The sequence below is a fragment of the Panthera leo genome, chromosome D2, assembly GCF_018350215.1.
Source record: "Panthera leo isolate Ple1 chromosome D2, P.leo_Ple1_pat1.1, whole genome shotgun sequence".
In the NCBI taxonomy this organism is placed as follows: Eukaryota; Metazoa; Chordata; class Mammalia; order Carnivora; family Felidae; genus Panthera; species Panthera leo.
In genome coordinates, this window is record NC_056689.1 from 82,071,147 (window position 1) to 82,098,829 (window position 27,683).

Consider the following 27,683-nt stretch of genomic DNA (forward strand, 5'->3'; position numbering starts at 1 on the left):
TCCTTCCTGCCTCCTTCCCGGATAGCTCTTGTGACATTGGTCTTCCCACTATGTCCCAAATCGCAAATGTGGGAGCAGGTCCCACCAGCTTCCCCACCTTCTGGGGATCACTCCACGTGTCCTATCTCATCCCGGGGTCTTGCTTAGAAGTCACTTCCTCGTGCACAAGTGTCTTGAACGCCCGGGGTCCCCTGAAAGGAAGTGGTTGATCTCGTTTGGTGACTGCCTTGACCTCTGCCAGGTGTGAGACACGGTCTCCCTCCTGGTCGAAGGGGACGCTCTCTGCGTCTCCTTATCACGTCTCCTGAAGTCTGCCCTCCTTCCCAGCGCTCCTGAATCATGCGGAAATCATTTCAGGCAGTTTTCCACCTCCTATTCCTTGTTCTCTGCAGGGATAGAACGTGTCACTTTCAATTTCTTCCCTTCCTTCCACTTATTTTGGGCAAAACATTTCGTCAAAAGATGCTTTTTTCCCCCCGCCTCAAAGCATCTCTTGTCTTAATGCCAGAGGTATTTAAATGCCCTCATAGTGAACTGTACACTCTAATTACGTAACTTAAAGTACGTTTACGGAAGGAATGAAACACCCCGCAGCGTCACCGCGTCACCGTCTGAGAAATGGGGCTTTGTGTTCTACAAAGTTCAGTGCCTTTCTTGCCGTTTCTCCCTGTGTCATAATGAGGCACCTCATCTTCCAGTTTTATTGGCAGAAACACTGGTAACAGAGATGCTAGAAAAGCCTGAGGCTCCGTCGTGATAAAGTCATTTTAGCGACTGTAATTGTGCCAGGAACTTCTAATAGTTAAATTGGTTCCTGATTATGTTGCACTTGCTAAGTTCCCCTCTACTCAATTAACACGTAATTATTTAGGACTGTGCTGCTTTTTATTGTGCCGCACACACGGCTTTCCAACAGGCAGCTTATTGGGAAGGTCCCCTGTTGGAGCCCACGCGGCATCCAAGTCCCTTTTCGTGCAAGGACAGAGCAGGGATGTGGTCCCATAGGCAAGGCCCGCAGGATTTTCTCTGTGATGCTTGGGATCGAGGGGCTCGGATCCCTGCAGTTGCCTCCCTCCGCTGAGCCCCACTCCACACCCCCAGCCTTGTCTCCTAAAGATGTGTCAAAGCGTAGAACTCTAGGGTGTGTCTGCCCCTTTCTACTTAATGCTACTTAACATTTTATCAGTGGAGATCGTGGTGTTCACTTTGTACGATGTGGTCATATCTCTTTGTTACCCTTAATCTCAAAGTTAAAAAACAAGACCCTTGGATTCAAAGTTCAAGGGAACTCAGGGACTTCACAGTGAGTACTTTTCATTTGAAAATATGAGAATCTCAAAAACTTGAGCCACTTTATGAAGGTCTTCTAGCTAAATGTTTACATGTACATGAAGAGGATAGATAACTAGATGGGTAGATGGTTGACAGGTAGAGGAGAGATGGACAGAAAAGCACTGTAAAGTTCTTGAGGCTAAATGTTTACACGGATGTGAAAAGATAGATTGATCGATTGATTGATAGGGAGGGAACAGGAGAATAGTTAGGTGATAGGCAATGGGTAGAAAGAATTGGATTAAGACTGTAATTGGATGTATGCATGTGGGTGTGTGGACAATAATCCAGTTCATATTTGACACCATTAGGAATTACAGTATGCCATTTTGCTTCTGTTGGGAGCTCACTGTGGTTAACCATCCAGGTAGAAGAGAAGGAAGTCAGGAAAACTTCCTGTTTTTCTGTTTGTTTGTTTCTCCTAATTGTATGAGGTTTGGGAATAGGCTCTGTCACACTGGCCCCTAATGATTGAAAATGGGGAACGTTGTGACAGGATTGGTTGTGACAGGATTGTAGCTTGGAGTCCCGGAGACAGGGATCAGTTACCAAGAAGAGTGACATAAATTAAGTCCTTTCCTTGCGGCCATTAAAAATAAAATTTGCAGTCATTTGCTTTGAATAACTTGAATGTCTTAGACAAAGTACATCTAGACCTTATGGCTTTTTTAATCTTTTGGAGATGACATAATTTGCCTGTGGTTCTGTCTACATTATTTATTTGTGTGTTTGGTTTTATCTTCCAAGATTTTACATTATAAAGAAAGTCATCCAAAGCTTAAAAATGATTGAAAAGAACTATTAAATATGGGCTCACACTTTTTCTTAATCGTTTTGACCATGTGGGACAGCATCCTCGAAAGCATTTGATTCTCAGACCATTAGCTTTGTTTTTAGAAATTACTTAATCTCCCCGGCTGGGAATAGACATAACTTGCTTGGCTCACAGAGTTATGAATCTTTATCTCCTGAGTCCCTCAGTTTTCTGGCAGAGCAGAAGCGGTGCCAGTCTATACTGTTTCCCACCTTCCAGTGCTGGCCCCCTCTGTCCCTTGCAGCTAAGAACGCGGGGAGCAGTATGTATGCCCTCTCTTCATGGTGTCCTGGGCTTATGTGTGGTAATATTGGATGCAGAGGTTAGATTCTCTCTTTGCACTAAGGCAGGCTCAGGATGTGTTTTTTTTGCTTTTATTTTGTTGTGTTTGACTGGTACCAATCCTGGACACACCACTGGCTCTGAGAGATTCTTTAGTTCAGGTAGAGGCTAATGGTTCCTTAGATCAGAACCCTTCAGAATATTCATAGTGCCCAGGGGTCCTTTTAAATGCTGTTAAAAAAGACAGGGTTCCTGCCATCAAGTGTCAAGTTCCAGAGGTGGAGAGGAGAATGGGGGACCAGCTCTAGTGGTGGAGAGGAGAATGTGGGACTAGTTCTGGAGGTGGAGAGGAGAATGAGGGGACCAGCTCTGGACAGGGAGAAGAGAATATGGGACTAGATCTGGAGGTGGAAAAGAGAATGAGGGGACAGCTCTGGAGGGGGAGAAAAGCATATGGGAACTGCTCTGGAGGTAGAGAGGAGAAAGAGGGACTAGCTCTGGAGGTGTAGAAGAGAATGAGGGGGCCATCTCTGAAGGTTAAGGCAAAAATGATGGAACAGTGCCCAACCATAAATGCCAAATGCCTAATAAGAATTTTGGTTAACAGGAAACTCAAAAGAGCTAAACCCCAGAGTGGAAAATCTACTCAGAATGTAAGGACTCCACAGAGATCAATGGCTACCAAAAATTCTAGCCTCAGGTTAGGGCCTGATCTTCTAGGCTACTCATCCATCCATCCATCCACCCATCCACCCACCCACCCTCCCTCCCATCCACCCACTCACCCACTCACCCACCCATCCACCCATCCATCCATTTACCCATCCATCCACCCTCCCATCCATCCGTCCATCCATCCATCCACCCACCCAACCACCCACCCATCCATCCATCCACCCACCCACCCACCCATTCATCCATCCATCCATCTGTCCATCCATCCATCCATCCATCCATCCATCCATTCCTGTGATGGACACCTAGGGGACATTTCCATGCTGGGTGGTGACTTAGCATTGCAAGCGCATGAATGAATAAGCAGACAGGAGTATTTGGGAACAGTCTGGAGGCCTTCCCTGTCCTTGAGCCCAGCTCCATCAATGCCCAGCACAGACAGTCACCAGGGCTGCAGAGCCAGCCCATTCACACCCACCCTCCCTTTTGTTGCTTCTCAATAATAAGGACTTGATCTTGAGCTGTGTTGAACCAGCCTGAACTCTTCATCTTAAACTAGAAACGTGTCCTGCTGTCCAGGCACTCAGCTTAGTTTGTGATTCTTTCCATATTCCTCTGTGACTGAAAGCATATTGTTATGCAGAAGCTTCTCATGTGATTTTCTTATTTATTTTCTCTAGTTTAACATTTATTCGAAAGAACCCTGGATTACAGCAGATAAAAGATGTTCTTATGTAAAAAAAAAAAAAAAAACCCTGTTTATGTTTCTTTTTGCCTCCTTAGATCAGTGATTGATCCTGAGATGCACTTGGCATTGCTCAGCTTTTAATCCCCTCAGGTGTGGGCTGCGGGGTATAATTTGTGTGTGCCCTGGATGGTGGATGGTTCTCTAGAAAGCGCGTGGCCCTAGATGCACTGAACCTGAGCAGCTCGCCCTTGTTGATGGCATTAATGATGGGTTTTATTTGATCTTCCCTTTAGGTGTCCTGCTACAACTCACATTCTGTGTTATTTGCTTTTTGTCCTCACTTTTTAAAAAATTTATAGTGAATCTAAATTATAGAATCTCTCTCAGCCCTGCTCTTTCTCAGTGTCAGTTCATTAAAAAGTTTTTATTTGGCCTTCATATTATTTCAGCATGGCATATTTTTTTTTAAAAAAAAGTCATTTTGAGAAATATCTTTATTTAACCAGCTGAAATTGCTCCAGACCTTAATTAGAAGTAGCAGATTGTAACTGTTTGGGTGCTATCTCGAGGCAGAATAATTACCATGTAGTAATAACGCGTGTTCTAGTAAACTTGCCTTTACTGTCATAGAGGGATGGAGGGAGGGTCTTCCTTAAAGCTCAGAAGGACCCTGGGGTACCCTAGCAAACAGCTGACTTCTGAAACTGAAGGAACAATTAAGGGGGAAAAATGTGTCCGTGGTCATTAGCCTGGGGTTTTTGTACGGCGTGGGAGTCACCCCCGTAATGACAGGAAGTGGTCTTGCCCCACTGACATTCGGGGGGATTTTCTCAGGTTGCCAGGGTTAATGCAGTACACGTCCCCAGATGCTCTCTGAACGCTGTCGCCAAGGGTCACGTGGGCAAGGCAGACCACTGTCTCCTTAGCCACACATCTTGTACTTCTGAGGGCTAACCCTGGTCCAGGAGACCCCAGCCCAGGACCGGAGGGCTGATTGGGGCCGCCAGGTGTTGTATATATGCAAGGTGTGTCCTAAATTTAGTGATTTTCATCCTGGTGCTGTATTAATTTGTCAGGATGCCCTAAGTGCCCTGCATTCTGCTTTTCTCAATAAATCACAAAATTCAGCCATGAGAGCTACTTTTCACATTTAACTGGGCATCTGATAGGCATAATGTCTGCCACCCCTCTGGCTGATGGATGTTGCTGCCCCTTCTGTGCTCCCGGCTAATGGACAAGGCCAGGGTCCCCATGTCCCACCATTGAGAGTCACTTAAAACACAGATGCCTCCTTTCTGGTTCTATTTAATGTCACCAGGGAAGAATTCAGACAACTCCTGCCATGCTTTTCTTCCACACCTGAGATGGAAAACTCCAGCACAGGCCATTTGTCACACCTGTTTTGGCCCTGGATCCAAATCCGAGACCTCCCTAAAGCCCTAGGTGGAGAGTCCCTTTCTGCCTCCTCCCTCCTCCCTCCTCCCTCGTCCTTCCTCCCTCCTCCTTTCTCCCTCCTCCCTCCTCCCTCCTCCTTAGCCTCTAGTGGCCCTGAGACTGGCAGGGATGAGCTTCTCCAGGCAGGCACAGCCGAAGAGACAGTGCTTTCAGAGAGCACGGTTCCTGGGAAGTAACCTAGATTTCTCTTACCCTCTCTGGCTGCTTCCTGCTGTCTAAACCGAGGAAGTGTAATTAAGTTTATTATCTGTGACCTAATGCGAATTCCTCTTGCATCCTGCCTTTGTGCAAAGGGAGAGGGTCATTTGAAAAGAAGTATCTGGACTGAGCTTGGGTATTGTAAACACCCTCAAGGGCAATAAAACAAATCTCCAGGATGAACAGGCTGGCGGAAGGCTTAGTACTCGGGGGTCATTCATAACCTCCCAAACTACCTATCTCATCATAGAAACGTCAAATTCAAGGTGTTGAAGGATGCGATATTTTGCTTCAGCTGCTTAAAATTGTACGTTATCAATGGATCGATACAGTTCCTGCCAGCATTCTTGTTAAATCACTTACATATCTACTACAGCTTTTGAAATTGTGTTTGAACAAGTAATTAGTTACCAAAATTAACATTTGGAACACAGGACAAATGACACTGAAATAAGTCGTATTTCCAAATATGTCACCAAGCCGTTGCTCCAAGCCTGATAGATGGCGAACAGCAGTGCTTTCAAAAGCTTAACCGTAGAAAGCCAGCTAAGCAAAGACCAATTTAATAAAATACCATGAAGACATCGTGACTTGAGAAGAGGATTTAATTTGCACCTTTTCTTTCTTTCTTTTTTTTAAATTAGATTTTTTAGAGATACTTTTCATATGTTACTTTCAGATGCTGTTATTTTGGTCTGTTTCTTTTATTCCACACGTGCTAATTTCCTTGATTAATTTGGAGAACATCTGCATATAATTCTCTGGGCTTTTTATTGGCACAACCTCACAGCTTTTCACAGGACTTTGAGAGTTCACTTTCCAGACAGTCTCGGGTTGTATCTAATTGAAATGCCAAACCCTACAAAGGTGCCAGAGCATAAGTGTGTAATTATGTAATTTTCTCTTGATCTTTCAGAGTCTTCCTGCGAGCGATTAATCAGTATGCAGATATGCTGAACAAAAAATTTCTGGATCAAGCCAACTTTGAGCTACAGGTAAGAGAAGAGGTAGACAAGCCCTTTGTTGGGAAATCGTGCTAAAACAAATTGCTGGTCTGAGCCAATGTCGTACATTTCTAATCCTCGAACTTAATTGGGTTCCCATCCAAGGTATGGAAATGGAATTTACAAGATGTCCTGCTGGAACCCAAGGATTGAAAATTCTGCCTTTGGAGTATTTGCTCAATTTAGCAAGGACAGAGATGGAGCTGTTTCAGAGCCAAAGTACTGAATCAGAGTGACAAGTAGGATCTGAGCAGGGAGTAACTGAGGAGACCGTCTCAGACCCAGACCGTCCTGATGTAGGGAGGGAACGTTCAGCTGACAAAACGAAGCTGGTTCCCGTCCCTGAGCCCTGCTGGCTGTTAGCACTTGGTTCCTCCTGGCTCTGTGCTATCTGCACTGGCCTTTACCAGGCACAGACCCTACTGGACATGGCCTTGGCTTTGGTCAGCTGATCTGATCACTTTTGGCCCTTCTCCTTCAGGGCTCACAGGGGGTGTGGAGGAAGGAGGTGGTGGGAATGCGTGTAAGTGATAAGGACCAGTTTTGCCTGGCATGATTTGCCATTAGTGTTGGCATCGGTGTTTATGGCTCTCTGTTCCACTGCACTCTGGATGTATTTCTGCTAATAATGATTTTTGTATTACTTAGTTTACTAAAGTTTGCTAATAAAAAAAGCATCCAGATGCAAATGACGTTAGTTTCCTGGGCAGGATCGTTTACGGAGAAGGAACCTATGCCCGTATTTCTTTTATAATTTTAAAATTTTAAATGTCTATTGTATCTGCATTATAGAATATAAGTATCTAATAATATATCCGGAACTGTATATCTAGAAGTGTTAATATTTTTTCCCACTTTCGGTTTTTATCATTTTCTCTGCTTACTGCTTGTTTTCCCATATCCTAAAAGCACGGATATAATCTCATTGTAAACTATGCATGCATGTAAATCAGCGCATCAAGTAAGATATGCAAGACCCCTTCCCACCCTTTTCCTCTTTGCAGAGTGACTCTTAACTAATTGCGTGTACTTCCTGATGCCTATTTATGCATTTATCCAGACCTATGTCTGCTCTCTTTTGCTTTTAACGCAAACCGGATTATATTCTGTATTTTTTGTTCTGTTCTGTCACATTTCACAATGTAAATGTACCAACATTTGTGCGGGCACTTTTGCACTGATGACCTACAGAATGTTCCAGTTTGTCCCTGTTGCAAGCAATGCATCTCAGTGCTGCATTTGTAGACAGGCTCCTGGGAGCATAATTGCCAAGCCGAGTGGTATGAAATTGTACGTGAATGGACACTGATAAATTATCCTACTGTAGCAATTTGCAATTCCACTAACCTTCTTTGAGAGCAGCCATTGTCTAAAATCATCTCCAGTACCAGTTTCTTTAAAATTATTGATTCTTATTTTTGTTAGAATTTCTTTGATTGCTACTTAGGCTGAGAATACTTACTGGCTGTTTGATTTCTACTACAAACCATCTGATCCTTTCCTGTACTCATTTTCCTATTGGGCTATTTGTCACCCTTTTCTGTAAGTTGAAATTCTTAATATAGCCTCGTCATGGGTTTAGGTTTATCATATTAAATTTTTAATTTTTCTTCCATCGAATCTGTCATTTCTTCTATGGCTTTTGGGTTTTATGTTTTATTTGGCAAATCCTTCTTTGCCTCAGTGTTATAAATGTAACTATTGTTGTATTTTATTTCATGTAGTTAGTATCTGCTAATACCTTGATAGTTTTGCTTTTTTTTTTTTTTAATTTTTTTTAAACTTCCTGATGATTGACCTACCTGGGATTTCTCTAGTTAGTGCTAGGGGCAAGAGTTTAACTTGACTTTTTCCCAAATTATTTCATGAATAGGTTCTTCTTTCCCAGTGATTTAAAATGCCACCATAAAAAAACATAATTGCAAATGTGTGTGTGTGTGTGTCTGTTCTATTTCCTGTGTTATTATCTACTGGTTTTATACCCAGCTAGTAGAGCCAGGGCTTCCCTGTTAGTGTGCCATTGCGAAATTATCATGGCTCTTCTTTTATATTTCCTCTCCCATATCAAATGCAAAATCAGCTTGTTAACCTCGCATATAAAAATGCTGCTTTTATTTTAATTGAGACTCCTTTGAATTTATAAATAAATGTAGGAAAAGGTTACAGTATGGGGGGAATACTCTGCAGTATTTATTTTTTCCCATCCAATACAGGAATATTTAGGTCTTCATTTGGTTTTTCCGTTTTATCCACATCAGCCTCACCCATTACTTGCTGGGTGGATTGTTGTGTGTTTGAAGAGTGGCTGCTCTGAGTGTAACGTCTGTCACTGCTGCTCTTGTTCACTGTTTCATGAGTTAGGTCCCCGGGATGCTTCCCTCGCACCCACACACACTTTGGGACACCAACATAACACCTTGCCCCTTAGCAGGCGTTAAGTGCGTATGGACTGCTGTTCCACCCTGAAGCACACCCTCCTTCCCACCCCCAGGTGGAGGGCTTGAGTGTCTTATGGAGGAGACAGCCTTCACTGTGAGCTCCAGGCAGCTGGTGCTCTGACCAGGCGCATTTTTATGTTCCTACGTCCTCATGATCACTGCATGGTTCTCTCTCCAGGCACTTGCTTCTCTTTCCACTAATCAGCCCTGAGGGCCGCCTGCTACTTCCCCCCTCTGCTTCCCTGTGCCCCTGCCCAGCCTGCCTCTCATTCCTGCCAATACCATACAAAGAACTCTTAACCTAGCACCCCCCCCCCCCCCAGTGTTGTAGTGTGTATTTCCTGCAAATTGGAACTTTCTCCTATGCAACTACAGTAAAACTTCCCAAACCAGGAAGCTTATGTTTTTGCTGTCGTCTAGCCCTCAGACCCCATTCAAGTTCAGGTATTGAGTCACAGCCTTCACGGGTCAGCACCACATGGGTGTGGTTACTTGCACACCTCCAATCATACATTGTATACCATTTTTTGGTTTGTATTTTTATGTGATTTTTTTAAGGTTTTGTTTGTTTGTTAGAGAGAGAGCGCACTCAAGCAGGGGAAAGGGGAAGAGGGAGAGAGAATCTTAAGCAGTGGGGAGCCCTATGTGGGGCTTGATCCCATGACCCTGGGATCATGACCTGAGCCAAAACCAAGAGTCAGATGCTGAACCGATTGAGCCACCCATGTGCCCCAAGACTTTTTTTTTAAGGTTGTTTTAGGTTCATCGAGGGGAAGGCACAGAGATTTCCCAAATACCCCTTAACCCTGACACATGCACAGCTTTCCCCATAATCAACACCCCCCACCAGAGTATATCTGTGTTATAGTCCATGAACGCACAGCTCTAGCTGAGCCCCTGCCTGTGATTCTCAGGATGCACCCACAGCGGCCATGCCTCCCACCAGTGCTACAACAAGAGGCCATTGCCAGGAGACGGGGGTGGGGTGGGGGGCCAGGGGTGGGGAGGGCTGTGAGTTCCAAAAACAAAAGAAGCAACTTGTATATTATTGACCCTTTTAGTGTCAATGGGGCTAAATGGGAATGTACCTTGGTGAGTGGTGAAAAACCATCAGTGGTGAGGTTCAGGACACCCCACTCGAGACCCTCAATCTGCTTCACATGCAACCCATGGCTTTGGGCGAGTCTCTGCACCTCCTCGGAGATCACGGGCACAGGACTTACCTGGGCAATTCTGCAGCGATCCTATGAGCTGCCGTATTACTAAGAAAATGCCCTGTTCGTGAAATGTGTCAGATAAATGGAAGACAGCATACTTACTTACAACTCTTGTTTAAAATTCCCACTTACCTCATAGGTAACTAAAAATAGAGTCAGTACTGTTAACACCTTCTTTTTATATAACCTTTTGCAACAATCTCATTTGATAGAATAAATATTATCCCTGTTTTGTAAATGAGAAAACCAGCACCCACAAATTTCTTCCAAAGACTACGAAGGCCCTTCAAGCTTGGACGTATGATGAGAAGTGTGTCCAAGCTCTTTCCCACCGGGAGCAGGTGGAATCCTGCCCCCGCCGCCCCGGCCCCACAGTCTGTCCTCTGGCACAAGCCAAGTGGGTTGAAGAGTACGTCTGAGTCATCCCCATTTGTGCTCCAAGAATTCTTCATTTTAATGTCTTTGAGCTGGTCTTAAGCATTGATATGACCAGGGGGCATTAGTTCCATGTTTTAGGAATCTACCCACAATGACGCTTTTATGACAGCATGTCCAGGTTACCACGTTAAACTACACACACCTTCCACTGCGTGGAGCTTTATAGCAAAGTCATTTCTGAATTGTCTGTTCAGCCACATGGTCTATAAGTCTTTGGAATATAAAATGTTGGATTTTTTGCATCTCTCCTCCTTAGTTTTCTAGTGTTTGTATACAATTAGAGAAATCTATATGTTAATTTAAAAATATTTTTTAATGTTTATTTATTTTGGAGAGAGAGGGTGCACAAGTGGGGGAGGAGCAGAGAGAGGGAGACAGAATCCGAAGCAGGCACCAGGCTCTGAGCTGTTAGCACAGAGCCTGACGTGGGGCGAAATCTACATATTATTAAATAAGGGGCTCAATGGCATATAGCAGTAAGAGCCAACGTTATTATGTTCTTACTGCGTGCGGGGCACCACCCAATGGCTTTGCACGTATATACTCCTTCGATTCTCTGACAGCTCTATGAGATGGGTGCTACTTAAATGCCCACTCTACCTCTAGGGAAACTGAGGCACCGAGATGTTAAGTTAGTTGTTCAGGGAGGTGGTAGACCTGGGTTTTGAGCACGCGCACCGTGACCTCAGTGCCCACGCCCAGCTCGGAACCACACCTTGGGTGGCTGGTTAGCCGTGTGTGTAGGTGACTGTGGGTTTCTAAACATCTCAGAGGTGTGTGCGGGGCAAATGAGGAATGTCTCAGAGGGTTATTAAGCTGTTCAGCACCTCAGTGTCTCCGCCGTTTTGGTTTTCAGCTTTGGAACAACTACTTTCACCTGGCTGTCGCTTTCCTCACTCAAGAGTCCTTGCAACTGGAGAATTTTTCGAGCGCGAAGAGAGCCAAAATCCTTAACAAGTAAGTCTGCGAGGTCATGGGCAGGAGCCTGCATAATTTCCACGTCGTCTTGGTATGCAAATTGAGATGTAATCATGGTGTAATGAAAGGGTGGTTTCAAATCATGAATCTGGTATTGCCTCTTCTAGCCCATGGATCAGGTCTAAAATTTCAGGGTTCATCCTGGTGAGTTCAGAGTCAGTGCCCACCACCATTAGCACCTCACAGAATGGGAGTTTCTGGAGATAGCTGCTTTTGCCACGCACTTTGCTGATGTCATTGCACACATGGTTTTCTTTATTGCCCAATTCTGCAATGCTCCTTCGAAAAAGGAAGCTTCTAATGCAAGCTCTTGGCACAGTTGAGATTGTTGAAGAACTCCTTTGGGGTGAGAGCTTCCCGGTTTCCTTCTTTGCAAGAGGTTCCCCCTCTCGTGCTCCAGGTAGGAGATCCTATGGGCTGAACCAGCCCTTGGATCATCCTAACAGACCTCTCGGGCACCCCACGTTCCTGCCTCAGTTCTTGCATCCTTCATGGCTACTGGTCCAGGACAAAGAAAAGAGCCCTTGCGTGCTTTCTTTCCAAACTTTGGGTGCCCTGAGGGTCTCGCCTCCCCTCTTTCTGCCTCAATTTCGCCGACCTCTCTCTTTGCTGAGCACCCCTTTCATAAGGACTTCGGAGAAGAGTTCTCCAATTGCTCCCATGTTTCCACGTCACCCGTTTCTGTGAGTCATTTCGTAATGCCTCTGCTTCACGTTGACTGTTCCAAGGCTTTGCCGACCCTGTGCCACTCCCTGATGTTAGCGATTCCAGAGGGAGTCTCAGACGGTGACAGCTGTTCAGTGCTCCTCATGTCCTGTGAGCATGTATCTCACATGCTGGCCACGTCGAAAGCACATCATCCCTGGAGAGTAAGAATTTTATTAGCAAATATGTACCGAATGCGTACTACATGCCAGTGACTCGCTGAGCACTCCGTGTGCATTTTTCATGTATAATCATTAAAAGCAAAACAAAACCTATTCATTGGGTTCTCTTATCATCCTCACTTCGCAGATGTGGCTTCACAGAAGCCACATGGCCAGTGCCAACCACCTGGTCATTCTGACCCTGGCAGTTCAGAGCCCAGGACGTTTACCTGTGCTGCTCTTAGAACCTTCTATCCTTTCCTTGTGCCATCTACAGAAAGGTCGACTCCCAGCCGGCCATCTTTCCTTCAGGCTTTCTCAGTTGGGTGGCTCCTGTCCGTTGACCGTTGATGTAGACATGTGTTCGGTGTTCAGAAAAGAGGAAGGCCCCAGAAGGTGTAGGCCAAGTGGGTGGCCACTGGGGACTCCTGGGAAGGCCTATTAGCAGCAGAGTTGGCCTACTCAGAGCCAACGTGGGGTGAGACTGCTAGGCTTGGCCCAGGGACAGACTTCGGGCGGTGCCTTCTGGGGACCAGCTCAATAGGGAAGCTTCCGCTTTGCCCAGTTAACATCATCTCAGGGCTCCTATAAAATTAGGGCTGGCGACTGGTAGATGCGGCTATCCTGTGGTTTAAATGCTCTCCCGGTGGAACTTTCTATAGTAGCAGCAGAAAAAACTGGCCCGCTCTGAGTACCACACAACTTTCACAGCCAGCCCCGGATGCCTGGGACGCCTTGTCATCCAGTCCTGCAGAAGGAAAGCTGGCCCACAGCAGGTGAATCCACCTGTGTGTACGGGGCTCACTGCGCAGTGAGGCGGGAATCCAAACCCAGCTCCAGCCGACAGCAGAATCCATTCTTTGCCAAGCGCACAGCATGGCCAACCCTTCAAGATGCCTGCAGGAGAAGAAGGGAATGGAACCCGGAAATCTGGCTTAAAAGAGCTGGCATCTCCTTTGAGGTTTTTAGCGTAAAACAATTGGTTCTGAGCCTTCTCCAGACCAGAATGGGGAGGCTCTGCACTGGGCCCCCTTTTGGTGTGTGAATGTTAACATTCGAAGCTAGAGCAACGTCAATAAATGCATTAACCACACAGGGCCTCGGCTGCCAAAGAAAACCTTTGCTTCTCACATAGCTATGTGCATTTAGAGGCTTCAAAGCCAAGGAAAATTAAACACGGCCAGCTGGTGTCTCCCCTTCCAGAGCCGACAGGGCTTCTGAATTGAGCATTCTTTTTCTCATAACCGTGGCGATAAGAGACTCCGGATTTTCCCTTTGAAATTTTCTCATAGATTCCCCGAGGGAAAAACTCCCAAGCATTTTAGTAGTTGTCTTTGCAAGACTCTGGCAGGACTGCCTCAGCCCCTGTGCAGCCTGAGGGGCCCTCTCCCAGGGGCCTAAGCTCAGCGTGTGGCCTTCATAGGCCACCAAGGACAGGTGTTCTCTGTGTCTGAGACAAGCGCCCGTGGCCCGTGAGGCCGTGTGGCTCCCATGTGTGTGGCAGGTTCACCCATGTTTGTTGTATTTTTCATGCCTCTTTCTGTACCTTAAACACTTTATAATCTAGCTGCGGGTTTATTGTTAAGTACCAAAATCTACATAAGACATATTTAAAGGCATCCTACCCAAATGCTTACATTTTCCCAGGACCTAGAACCGTTTTAATCTGCTTAAAATTGTGCTAGTGCCAAGGGATTGAGTACCTGCTCTGCACTCAGGGTCCTGGTGCTGGGGACCCCCAGGGTGCCGCGACAGCCTGGACATTGGCATCTAGGAGCCAACGTGGGGAGCCCAAGGCCTCTGGCAGGAGGGGATCCCAGGCTGCGTGGCAAAGGAGCAGCCAAATTACCAGGTTGGCTGACCAAGCTGTGGGTCAATGAACGGCCAGTCCTCACAAGGGTCCTCAAGTCCCAAAGGGCATGGCCTGATCTTTGAGCAAAGAGATGCTGTGGGTTATCGAAGCAGAGGTGAGTGGCCAGGCCCGGAGGGCTTGGAGGAGAGCGTGAGGCCCAGTGATGTGGGAGCCGACCCCATGGGTCTGAGCACAAGGCTGGGTGCTGACACAGAGCACAGTCCAGTGTGATGAGCAAGGCTATCTTTTTCTAGAGGGAACCATGGGCTCCGAAGGTGGAGTGATGCCACATCCATTTAATAGCCGCTGGCCGCCTCCATTGGGGTCTGTCTACTGCTCTAGGGTTCCTGAATCCAGCCAAATGCATCTGAGTGAAGGCTTCTCTGTGGAGCCCCCTCCCCCCGCACCTGTACACCCCCACCAACCCTCCTCTCCCTCTGTGCCTTCAGCAGCTCCTTTCTGCCTGGTTCACGGCGTTGTGGCCCAGAACGATAGAAAATCCCGGTGTCCAAAGATCAGCCTGTTCATTCCCACTCGTTAAGCTCTCCATCCTCCCGATGACCGGGGTTGGGGAGATAATTAGGATATTCGTTCCAGAGACATTCCCCAAAGTGCATGGGGGTAACGTAAAATAATGGGCCATACCACGCAGAGAACTGATTATGTCAAACCCAAATTGACTAGGAGATCTTCCAGTGAATCACAAAATAAATAACCGCTAGGAACCAAAGTGTATCATAAGAAAATTTAACTGACTCAGCCTTCAGACATCCTTGTTGCTAGTGACTGCCCACAGAGGACATGCGAAACCTGACCATCATCTGTCCCTCTCCCAGCCGACCCCCCCACCCCGATCTTCAACATTATTGGGACTCAGGAAATATGAGTCAGATGTAAAAGAGTTTATTTTTGATTAGCAGCCAGCTTGGCCATTTTAGTGCACAGGACACATGTGTCCTGGCATGTGACAACGTGACCTGTGACTACAGACAGGCTTCTGTGTTCAGGACCAGTCTTTGTCCTGGAAGAGAAAGGGGGTTCAGGAATTGGGCATCCGGCATTTCTAAGCATAAGATGCTCACTTAAAAGTTTCAGCCCAAGAGAGTAACATTTGAAGGCCAACCTCAGGCCAGTGCATTTGAACCTGTTATGCAGGTTCCGTGAGGACCCTCTCCCCAGTTGTCTTCCATGCTGCTTCTCGTCTTTATGTACTTATTTCTATTTATTTTTTACGATAGAGATCTGCCCTCCGCCCGTCGCACCCTCATGAGACCATGAAGGTAGTAAGGTTGCTACTTCCTAAAACATATGTACACATATATTTATATGTGTGTTGATTAGTAAAGTAAAACCTATGTCTTCAAAAATATTTTGAAACTTAAACTTTATTTTTTTATATATTTTTTTAAAGTTTATTTATTTTTTTTATTTTTCTCTTTGAGAGAGAGACAGCATGAGTGGGGGAGGGACAGAGGGAGAGAGAGAGAGAGAGAGAGAGAGGGAGAGAGGGAGAGAGAGAATCCCAAGCAGGTTCACACCCAGAATGAGACACCCCGTAAACAAATATCTCCACGCGGGGCTCTGAGATGTGCATGTGTTAGGTCAAACTACAGACGTTGCTCTTAGGGAAACTGGAGGGAAATAAAGCTGTGACAAGCCCCATTTTGCAACGTGACCTAATCCCGAAGCTGTGTTTGCACTCCAGATTGTGACAAGAAGTAGTTCAGAAAAAGTATAACTTGTGTCTGTGCTCATTTTGTGAGAGACTCTGATCATTCAGAATAAATTCGCTGTGAACTGAGTTAGGCAGGAGCCCGGGGAGACAGACGTAACAAACGGTGGCCCTGTGCCGAGTCCCTGTTGGCAGGGGGCACGTGTTCCCCATGCCCGAGTGACACCGTGCTCCTTTGAACGTGGTAGAACTTCTGTGGCACCGGGCACCATGGCACGTCCGAGCCCTGTGTGTCATGAACTTTATTCCCTTGGTCGCTGCTGGGGTCCCACCTCCTCTCGCCTCCCTCAGGGATTCAGCGTTCAAATGTCCCACTTGGCCCATCACCTCCCTCCAGCGGCCTCCACATCTGTCTCCGTTCCTCAACCTCCGCCCGCTCCTAACACCGATCTGTCTCTTTCATTCGTTCTCAGAACGAATGTTGACCTTCTTCCTCCTTTTTGGCCTCGCTGTTCCTTGTCAGGCTCCTGGTCCTCCGTCGGGCCATTCACTCGGTGGCTGGGCTCCTCGAGCCTTGCTCTCGGGGCTTCTTACTCCACTCTCCCTCCTTCAGAAGGCCGTTTTCTCAGCTGTGCGTCTCAGCCCTTCCTCGGGCCAGGATGCCAGCTTAATGGTCATCGCACTCATTTCCTGCGATCATCTGCCCTCATAGTTAACGCACTGGGTGGCTCGAAACGCCTGAAGTTTATTGTCCCACGTCAGGAGGCTAGGAATCCAATTCAGGGGGTGGGCAGACTTGGCTCGTTCTGGAAGCTCAGACGGAGAGCCTGTTCTGTGCCTCTCTTGCATCAGGTGGCTGTCCCCAGTCCCTGGTGCTCCTTGGCCTTGGCTGCATCTTTCCCAACTCTGCCCCTGTCTTCAGGTGGCCTCCTTCCCCGTGTCTCCAAATCTCCTTCCCCTTGTAAGGACACCTGTCCTTGGACCTAACCTCCCTCTGACCTCCACAATCCAGTATGATGTCATCTTAACATGATGACATCTGCAAAGACCCTGTTTCCAAATAAGGGCACATTCTCAGGTTCTGGGGGCCAGGACCTCTACATGTTCTTATGGATGACATGGTTCAACCGACAGTCATGCCCAACAGACTTATTTGGAGACCATACTTCATGGAGACCATGAAGGTAATGAGGTTACCACTTCATACAACATTTGTACACATATATTTTATATGTGTGTTGGTTAGTAAAGTAAAACGCATTTCTTATTTCAAAAATATTTTGAAGCTTTAACTTTGTTCTCTCATAATTTTTTTAAAGTTTTTTTATTGACTTTGAGAGAGGCAGAGACAGCATGAATGGAGGAGGGACAGAGAAGGAGAGGGAGAGAGAGAATCCCAAGCAGGCTCTGCCCTGCCAGCACAGAGCCCGATGCGGGACTTGAACTCATGCAGCCATGAGATCATGATCTGAGCTGAGAAACCAAGAGTCAGTAAACCCAGGTGCCCCGAAACTTAAACTTTAAAAAACTGTCTGTGGGGGCGCCGGGGTGGCTCAGTCGGTTAAATATCTGACTCTTGGTTTCTCAGCTCAGGTCATGATCTCATGGTTTGTGAATTTGAGCCCCACATTGGGCTTTATGCTGACCATTCAGAGCGTGCTTGGGATTCTGTCACCCTCTCTCTCTGCCCCTCCTCCTCTCTCTCTCTCTCTCTCTCTCTCTCTTTCAAAATAAATAAATAAACTTTAAAAAGCTGCCTCTGTGGCCTTTGTTCAGACTGCATCCCCCTTGTTCTCTCTCTCTCTCTTTTTTTTCCCCTTGTTCTCTTAAGGGGAAGGAGGAGACTCCCTGTCCTCCAGCCACTTTTCCTACTTGGTCAATATAATCACCTAGCCTGCTCTGCCACGGGGCATTTGCACCTGCTGACGCCTCTGCTTGGAATGCTCTTCTTTCCCCTCTGACTGGATTACATCTTTCCTTCTTCACATCGGAGGGTAATTGTCTGTGGACTTTGTTCTGCCTATGATATTAATATTCTCATATTAGCTCTGTGCCTGGCCTCTAGCAAGCATTCGGTAATTAATGAATCAATGAGTAATCCTCCCCGAATGAATCAATTTAAATGGCCATTGTAACCATGAGGGGGCTGCTGTATGAGGCCTAGTCTGAGCTTGTAAAGGAAGCACCTAGAGTGGCTCGGGTACTTGCTAGGACATATGAGGGCCTTATCTCTCTCATTCTTAAAAAATCCTAGCAGGTGAACATCATACATCATTATCCCAGGACTGCAGAAGAGGAGACTGAGGGTCAGAGTGGCCAGGTGACTTGCCCAGTGTGCTTCTGTTTGGGCTCAGGTCAGCCTCACCCCCAAGGCTGGACTGTCTGTGGTGGACAGTGGGTTTTCTGTCCCTTGGGGTGAAGACTCCCGAAACCAGAGACTGAGATAAGGCCTCAGAGATCGGATTCATGCTATTTTAGGTCAGAGCAATAGGCCTGGCGGGGGACCCTGTATCTACCTGGGCTGTGGGGGGATTGTCTGCTGGGGGCCCCGCTGGCAGTTTGGAGGTGCTCCCTTTCCTGGGGGTGGGCACGGGCGGCCGGGCTGTGGGGGGCGGTGCCGGGTGACCCCAGCTCCGTGCTGCTGTCCGGCTGGTCCGTTCACCCCCGGGAACCTTTGCTTCCTCGGTGGAAAGAGGGCTGCAGCAGCGTCCCTTTGCTCACCCCGTAGTCTTACTGCCAGAGTCCGATGAAACCAGGGCCCTTGGCGGGACGTGACAGAGTGCCGTGTCTTGCGGTCAGGGACGCCCGCACTTGCGGGCCCTCGCGATGAGTGCTGCGGGCCGAGGCGTGGGGCTTGGGGTCCGAATCTCGGGATCTTTTTCTTCCCTCCTTGCCTGTGACTCAGCCGAGCCCTCTAGCTCCCCCCTCCAGAACTGGTTCCGCTCCCTCCCGTGTAGGCTGTTAGAGATGACCTTGGTTCTGACCCACAAGGCCGCCAGCCCCGGTCTGCTCCCAGGTAAGGAGCGTTAGCCCCGACATTCCCGAGGACTGCTGCTTTCTCCTCCTCAGGAGGAAGGTACAAACGCTCCGGGAACCCCCCTTGAGTTCTGGTGACAGCCGTGACCCTACCAGGTGGTTACCCGGAGACGTGTAGAGATTAAGCTGCCTCTGGCGAGGGATGTGCTCCTGGATCTCTGCCGATATCCTGCCCTCAAATTCCGTGAAGGCACATCGTCCTCCACATACAAGACAGGACAGCGTAACTGGGAAATGCAAGCGAGGCATCATGACCATCTCACCCTCTGTGGGCACCGTAAGGAGAGGTGATGCGCAGGGAGAGGAGGCAGAAGCGGCAGGGGCTCCCTTTCCGCGTGGGCCCCCTGGCACCCAGGGGTCGGCCTCAGCTCTGGAGAAGTGGCGGGTGACTGTAGGTCACGAGACATCGGGTCACTCCCGAATGGCCCCAGCCGCCTGGCGTTTTGGCCTTTCTTGTTGTGTGAGAGCTATTATCTCGGGAGGAGAGGGAGTCCCCTGGCTGTTAGAAGAGTATTTAAAGCTTGAGTCAGGCAGTGGCAGGCCAGCCGCTGTGACCAGCTCTCACCACCTCTGGGGGCTCTGAACTCGTGCTGGCAGGGGAGGGGGGGGGTCTCTATGTTCCCGGGGTCTTGCCTGCAATGCCGAGCTCCCGGGGTCCCCAGATGCCTGCTCCCTGAGAGGTGATCATCCACCCGCACAGCGAGATGCTCGCAGCCTCAGGAGGCGGCATCAGCACCGGGCGTGAGTATGGCTTTACGCTCCGCGGTGCTCTTTCCGGGTAAATGCCAGGAGGGTGCCAGCCGGCCCCATTGTCTCCGGGTCTGGGCCGCAGCGGCTGCCGGGGCCCTTCGTCATTTGTGCAGGAGCAAAATGGGGATCAGGAAGCTGGATCTACAAGCCCGGACAGGGTGCACAGCTGAACGGGGCTTAGATCATACACACCTTGGGCAATTGGGGCTCCAGTTGGACATGGAAGGATGCTCTCTGGTCACCCACGGACTCGGTCCAGTATCTTTGCTGACAGCGGATGGGCCGCTCCTCACTGGGGCAGTGGGGACAGGTGCATTCCTTGGCCAAGATCCCCCCTCTCTCCCTCACCGAGTTCACCCACATCAGCACTCACCCGGTTGTAGGGCTGGGCAGGAAGGTAACTCATTGACATCAGAGGACAAGCTTGTCCTGGTGGGAATGGGCTGACACTCCCAGCTCAGTTCTTGTCTGTACAGTGGGCCGTGGCACCCGGACAAGCGCTGTGCCCCCGGGTCGACTTCTGTGAAGGGGCCTCCAGGGCAGGCTTCCTTGGTTGAGAGTCTGAGCCTGCAGCCCTCTCCGGCCGGAAGTGACAGATGTGTGCTTAGGGCACCGGAGACTTCTATAAGGGGGCAGCCTACTGCGGTTGATGATTTACGGGGAGGATCTTTGCTGTTGGAGCCACAACCGGGTCATCTGTACACACAGCTTTCCTTTCCACATCAGCTGATGTGAGGAAGAACAGAGCGGCTTGATGACCCAGCTGCTGTACTGTCGTACTCTACGATCGTTTTGCAAATGACTATTTTTAATATGATCAGGCTTTTTTTTTCGTTAGGCAATAAAGGAAAAAGTTAAATTGCTCACAAACTAATAAATGTTTATCTTCCGAAGCCTCACGTCCTGTTTTCTCACAAAACACACACCTCTTCTGCTGACCGGGTAGAAGGGAAATTAGCATTTATTTTCCTTGATAAACAAAAGACCGGGTAATATTTGTTGACCTCTTTTGGTGCAAAGCCCTTCCAAAGGGATATTTGGCAGAGGCCTCCCTGCTCTCGTGTCCACTCCAGGGCTTAATTTTAATGTGTGAAAGCTGCTTTGTGAGCAGGGTTGGAGGATGCCCTTTCGTGTCTGCGGTGCCTGGATGCTCTGCACACAAGCTCCCCCTTAGGCCAGGGACCCAGGTCCTCCTCTTGCCATTAGAGATTGAAGAAAGGAAAATGCTGCTATTACTCCCCACCCCCTCACTCATACTCCCATGGGGGTGTTGGGGGGGGGGGGCGGGGAACGTTCCAGAGCCTGAGGTGATGAGAAAGGGAGACTCCCTTGGCTCGATCCTTCCTCCTTCCGTTCCCTTTGGGGGCAAATACGCCACGGCGTCGATACGGTCTTCGTTTGTCTCAGTGATGGGGGACTTTCGTTGTGCTTAAAAATAATCTAAGTCTGATTTCCAAATGCTCGAAAGGGTGACTCAGCGTTTTCCCTGTCCTCGGTTCTCAGGTACGGAGACATGAGGAGGCAGATCGGCTTCGAAATCAGAGACATGTGGTACAACCTTGGTGAGTAGCGGGGCTTTCCGGACATCGTGGTGGCGGTGTTGAATGTGTGGTGGTGATGACGTTGGCCCCGGCTGTCTGTCGGGGCTCGGGCATCCGAAACATCTGAATCGTTTCTCCTCCTCGGAGAGTGATTGCTACTTTTGCAATAGCTGTTTTCCGTAAACAGGAGATGGGAAGAAAATCTGATGGGGGGGCAGGGAGCGAATAGAAACATCCGTGGAGCTCCCTATTGACGTCAGGTGAACACGTCTCTGCTTTGAAGCTGCTTCTGGGCGTCACGAACATTCCCTCCGGGTTCCTCAGGCATCCAACCGTGTAGCTCATCTCCTTGTCACAATGTCACTGCTTTTACTATTCAGTTTAATATATTCTACCATATTCTACCCTCAGGTCAAAAGGGGGTTTTTTTTGCCTACTCAGAACCGGACCTTGTATGTAGGCAGAGCGCCACCAGGTGGTGGTAGCATAACACACTTGCACAGTGAAAACACCAGGGGATCCTTGTGTTTAAGATGAGACATTAACGTAGGTGTTACTACAAATTTCCCTCTTGCTGCTGCTTTTGCTGCACCTCAGACGTCTCGGTGTATTTTGTTGTCACTTTCATTTGTTTCAAGATATCTTGAAGCTTTCAGTCGTTCGCCCCCGACTATATTAGCTGCAGACTTGTCATATGTGTCCTTTATTATGTTAAGGTGTGTTACTTCTATATCTAGTGTGTTGAGTTTTTAACACAAAAGGGTGTTAAATTTCATCAGGTGCTTTTTCTGTATCTCCTGAAAAATCATATGACTTTTATACTTCATTCTGTTAATACGGTATATCACTTTTGTTAATCTGTGCATGTTGAACCATCCTTCATATTGTACTTGGCAATGATTTCTTGGAAATGACAACAAAAGCAAAAATGGACAAGTAGGATGACATCAAAGTAAAAAGTCGGCACAGTAAAGGAGACAATCAGCAAAATGAGAGACAGCCTGTGGAATGGGAGAAAATTTCCAAACCATATACCTGCTAAGGAATTCATTCCCAAAACGGATAAAGAACTCCTACAACTCAATAGCGAAACACACCCAATTAAAAAATGGCCAAAGGGCTTGAGTCGACATCTCCCCAAGGAAGAAATACAAATGGCCAATAGGTTTGTGAAAAGATGTGCAACATCACTCATCATCAGGGAAATGCAAATCAAAACCGCAGCGAGCTGTCCCCTCACACCTGTCGGCTGTTATGATTATTATGTTACAGCCACAATAGGATGGCTATTGTGAAAAAAAAATAAAAGGTAACAGGTGTCCGCCAGGATGTACGGAAGTTTGAACGCTTGCACGGGGTTGGTGGGAATGTAAAACAAACTACGGAAGACAGCATGGAGGTTTCTCAAAAATTAAAAATCGAGCTACCATGTGATTCAGCAATCTCCCCTGCTGGGTATACATCCAAATAAACTGAAATCAACCTCGATGAGGTATCTGTTTTCCCATGTTCACTGCAGCGTTATTTACAACGGCCAAGATACGGAAACAACCCTACTGTCCACTGATGGTTGGATGGATAAAGAAAATGTGGTACGTCTATACAATGGAGTATTATTCAGCTTCATTTACGAGGGAAAAAAAAAAGGAAATCTTGCCATATGCAACAACATGGATGGGCCTGGAGGACATCACCCTAAAGGCGAATGTGTCCTCTGTGAGCCCAGCCTGTCTCCGAGTGGAGATGAATCTCTTCCTGGCACCTGGTCCCCACTCTCAGCTTGCTTTGTGCCAAGGTGTCTGGGCATCTTGCTTTGGCCTCACGGATGGTCCTGTGCGAGATTTCAGTGGCATTTCCTGCCTGAGCGCCCGGGGCCCTGCTTATTCCACTCAACTTGTCACATGGAGCCTGTGGTGGCTACAGAGGACCTCCTCATCCCCCCTCTCCCCAGTGACTCTGTTCTCTCCGGGGAGGCAGGGTCTTTCCACTTTTCTCTCTAGTTGCCCCATGACACCTGGGTTTCCTTTGTTCCCCCAGGGCTGGGGCAACTTAGATAGATTCCCGCTCTCCATGTCGTGGCTGGAGAGCTTGGCTAGAAAGATACCCTGACGTGTCCGTATTCCACGGGGAGAACGAAACGGGGTCATAAAAACTGAACACGGTTTTCTGTGAAGGTGGGGAACTGGACCCCATCGCCGTCCTGCGGACCCTTCGAGCAGACAGGGGTGGGGGGTTGAGGGCCACGCCTGTAATCCGGCTTTGCGGTCAGCAAGTTCTCAGCAGCTCGTTTCCAACCGGAGCCAGATTTCCTCACCAGAGGCTTCGACTCCTGATTCTTCTTGAGTTCCCGGATGTCAGCAAACATGGGTGCGGGAAGGCTCTGTCACATCTCGAGGGGAAGTTCAAATTTCCAAATACCCTTTGTCCGTCTGTTTGCGTGAAGGATGGAGTCTTTTTCAAATGGGTCTTTACACAGAAAAATAAATGCAGAAAGCCTTGGCGTAAATATACTAGAAGATACTGTATTGTATAACGCTAATAACATCGAAATTAAGAAGTATGGTGTAACATGAAGCGTCACCTGGGTTCTCAGGAGTAAAACTCCAGCGCAGAAGCTCCCAGGTGGTGATGAAGAACTGGCTGGAACGGCCGCGTCCGTTCGCGCTCTCAGTGGACATGCATCACGCACCTGCATGCTGTTGGGGTCTCAGGAGCTTGAGGAGACGTGTCAATGCCAGTGACTTTCCTGTAGCAGCTCAAATGCCCAGAATCTGAGTTCTGGCTCCAGGCTGTCCAAGAGCTGCCCACATCTCCCAACACAGAGCCGGCCGGGTGCCACCCTGCCCCTGCTCTAACTTCCATCCCCCCGGAGGAGAGAGTAGGAGCCCTGGCTCTGAGGGAAGGAATCCCTATTGGAGTTTCCTTCCTCCCTTGCCTCGGCCTGGCTATGTGGCCTCAGTCACAGGACCCAGTCTCTCTGGGCTTCCATCGGTTTTCCAGGCTGTAAGATGGACAGGTTGGACTGAGGTTTTCAAGAGCTTTCCAGCCCTGATGCTCCGTAATTCTTCACATACGTATGCGGATCTCAGTAATGAAATGCCAAGGCTTCTGGAACAGGGAGGAGGGCCATTCGTGATTCATTTTAATTGATCACGCTCGGACAGATGCGTTTGTCACTTGCCCCGATTGGCCAGACAACCGCAGGACCCACGCCAGGAAGGGGCCGAGTGCAGCCCCATTAGAGAGAGTCCAGAACAGGGCAGAAAAGGATGTTCAGAGAGACGGCATGGAGGGAGCTGCTCTCTGCTAGACCTGAGGGGAGCCAAGGCTCTTGGAGGTGCCAGCACCCCCTGGGCAGGTTCTGTGAGCTCCACCTGCCGCCCCTCTGCCTGAGAGCCTCCCAGGCCGCCTCTCGCACGCCGGCCCTTCCTAGGAGAGCGGCCACGCCTTCTTGTGACTTGTTCGCCATCATCTCTCAGGTGCAAACTATGAGCTGTGTGTTTTCCCCCCCACGGGAGAGTTTTAGGTATTGTTTCAAATGGCAGGCCTGCTTCGTCCTGAAATGGCTTTGATGGTTTCTGCACTATTGCAGATAACCAGAGGCATCCACCCTGGCAGATATTCTGAATGATGGTTAACATATTAAAATGCTTTTTTCTCACTTGACAAATAGTTGCTGCCCCAACTCAGCCCACCCTGGCCCCTTCGTGCTCCCCCAGGACCCCCCTCTTCGGTGTGCCCTCCCCACACTGAAGGGTCACTGGCTAGCATGGAAGGGGCTCCAAACCTCAGCTCAAACCATGGCTGACCTGACTGATGGGCGCTCCTGCCTTTCCAGCTCTTTCATTCTACAAAAATTATGTTCCTGGTCACCTATGTAGTCAGTCCATAGATCGACCGCCATTTGAAAGTGGCTCCATTTCATTTTGTCCCCTTCCACGATTGCTGTGAAGGAAGGTAGGATAGGCCCAGGGTAATACGAGCTTCTTTGTGACGCCGACTCCAGGCCCTGGGGAAGGCTCGACCTTCAGAGGATGCACCTTTAGGTGTAAATCAGATCTTTAAAACTGTTTGGGAGCGGTTGATTCCCTTGACATTATGTGTCATTATGCTCCAAATAGGCTGAGTCAAGCTGGAGGTCTTTGATTTGCAAGGTAGTAAACGATGCACTGCAAAAGCAAATGTCCCATTTCATCTGGGCAGTTGCTGATTTGAATGCAGTGATTAATGTAAAAGATCTGTGTTTGGCAGCTTTTCAGCCACGAATATTGAACATTGACTCTGGCTTGAGAAGCGGCCAAGAGGTCAAATGTAAACCGTGACCTTGGTCAATGAGCGGTGGGAATCTGGTAACAGCAAGAAATAACCACCCGCCAACATGATGGGGTTCCTCGCTTATAAAATAATTATTTTTTGGAAGTCAAAAAATAAGTAATAAAAGTGTCAGCAGCCCAAAGGGTCTGCCCCAAGCAGCCCCCCAAGACAGCTAAGAATGTCTCCATGGGGTCACCTCAGGCGGCCTGGATCTTGCCTGCTGCAAATCTCAGGTGTTAGAGCCTGCCATGAGCATCCCTGCCAAGGCCAGCACTCTGGGAGTTTATGACAGCACATCTCAGTTCCCCAAGATGTACACAACCTATTTTCTATGCAGCTTTTTTTTTTTCTTTTTTTTAATAGGCTCAGGTTTGGGAACATATTGGCAGGTCGATCTAGCCCACTCTGGAAGAAAATAAAAATAGAAGTCAGATATATTTATCATTCTACAGTCAGTCACCTATTCCTCGGTCAGGGTTGAGCCCGTCAAAAGCTCACACATCACAGCAGTAAAATCGTTGAATCGCTGAAGCAGTAATTAATAAAGTTTTATTGTGCACACACCAAAGAGACAGTTTGTGGACAAGGCCCCCTCAAACTAATACATGGAAGGAGGCTCAGAGGTATATCATGACAAAGAAGCTTATATAGTGGGACACCTGGATGGCCCATTCAGTTAAGCATCCGGCTCTTTATCTAGGCTCAGGTCACGATCTCGCGGTTTGTGAGATCCAGACCGGAGTCAGGCTCTATGTTTAGAGCAAGGAGCCTGTTTGGGATTCTCTCCCTCCATCTAGCTCTCTGCCCTTCCCCCATTTGCTCACTCAGGTGCTCTCTCTCAAAATAAATAAATAAACTTAAAAAAAAATTTTTTAGAAGCTCATATAGTGAGAAAACAATGACAATTTACTGGTTATAATATTGGTGATTGGTTATTGTTTTAGAATTCTCTTCATTTGTTAGTGGTTACCTCATGTCAACCTTGGAAAATGTGTGTGTGTGTGTGTGTGTGTGTGTGTGTGTGTGTGTGTGTGTGTTTGTGTTGGTTTTGCCTATGATTTTCAGAGGCCTAAGCAAGAAGTGACCCCGGTCAGGTGAGCCTTGCCCATTAAGCTAAAGGAAGCTTTGCTTGTATTACAAAACCGATTTTCTCTGCTCGGGGAATGTTCGAGGCCGGTCTCCATTTGTTTTCGATTTTAACAAGCCGAATGCTCCACACGACTGACTGTTTCTTCTCTGAGTCTTTCCTATAATACAAGCGGTACGTGGAGACGGGGGTCTCGGATCTCCCCTCCAAGCAGAGCTTCAGACAAGGATCTGTTCTGCCAGGTTGAATGCAAGCGTAGACTCGCGCTGCCCCAGGGGACAGAGCAGCATGTTTTTCCCCCTCCCAAGCCTGTCACATTTTGAGTCGGAAAGGAGAAATCAAAAGCACACTCTGTCCAAAAAAAAGGAGGCAGGGGGCGGGAAGTGGGGGGGATGTGCTTATTTACTGAGCTGTTCAGTTATTTATCAAAGTGCGCTCCCGGAAGCAGGGGCCAGAGCGCCTGATCTCACCGTGGCCCGCACCCCCCCCACTTCCGTTTTGTTTATTACCTGTGGCAGGCGGGCCAGCGCGGTGCAGAGGGTCCTGCCGGAGCCAGCGTGCTCACACCGAGATCCGTGTCAGCCGGTTTGGTCCGGAATAGCTTTCGTTCAGGGGGTCCCTTTGTGGATGATTCTGGGGACTGGACACATGATGTGCTTTCATCCAAACACATACAGTGAGGCCTCATCAGTTTCTGGATGATGGTGGAAATTTTTGCCCCGTCTACCTTTGTGTCTATGGAGATTTTCCTGGGGTTAGAATGGGGTTGATGACCCGGAATTCTGGACCCTCAGGGTTGCAAAGAGGTTGTCCAAACACCCAGGGGGAGACTGTTGCCAGGTGAGGACTTGGATCCCCGGAGAGAGCACAGCCCAGTGTCCAGAGGGGACGGAGAGGCTCCACGTTTTGTAACTCGAAGAAAGACTCTCGGTGGGTTTTAAAAAATTTGGGAGTCGTAGCTAGGAGATTGGCAAGGTGACCCGAGGTAAAGTATTCCCATTGTGACCTGATAATTAGCTTGTTCTTTCTTTGTCTCAAAAGGGGAG

At 48.2% G+C, this 27,683-nt stretch overlaps 1 protein-coding gene across 2 annotated transcripts in view; it reads left to right on the plus strand.

The window, feature by feature from the left end:
• The window catches only part of DOCK1 (dedicator of cytokinesis 1), a 521,064-nt gene that overhangs the window by 411,027 nt on the left and 82,354 nt on the right, over positions 1 to 27,683 (plus strand). For both annotated transcript variants that reach the window (XM_042909101.1, XM_042909102.1), the window contains exons 30-32: positions 6,361 to 6,439; positions 11,398 to 11,498; positions 21,199 to 21,257. In XM_042909101.1, coding sequence (XP_042765035.1) covers positions 6,361 to 6,439; positions 11,398 to 11,498; positions 21,199 to 21,257 — 239 coding nt within the window. The remainder of the gene's footprint in view (positions 1 to 6,360; positions 6,440 to 11,397; positions 11,499 to 21,198; positions 21,258 to 27,683) is intronic.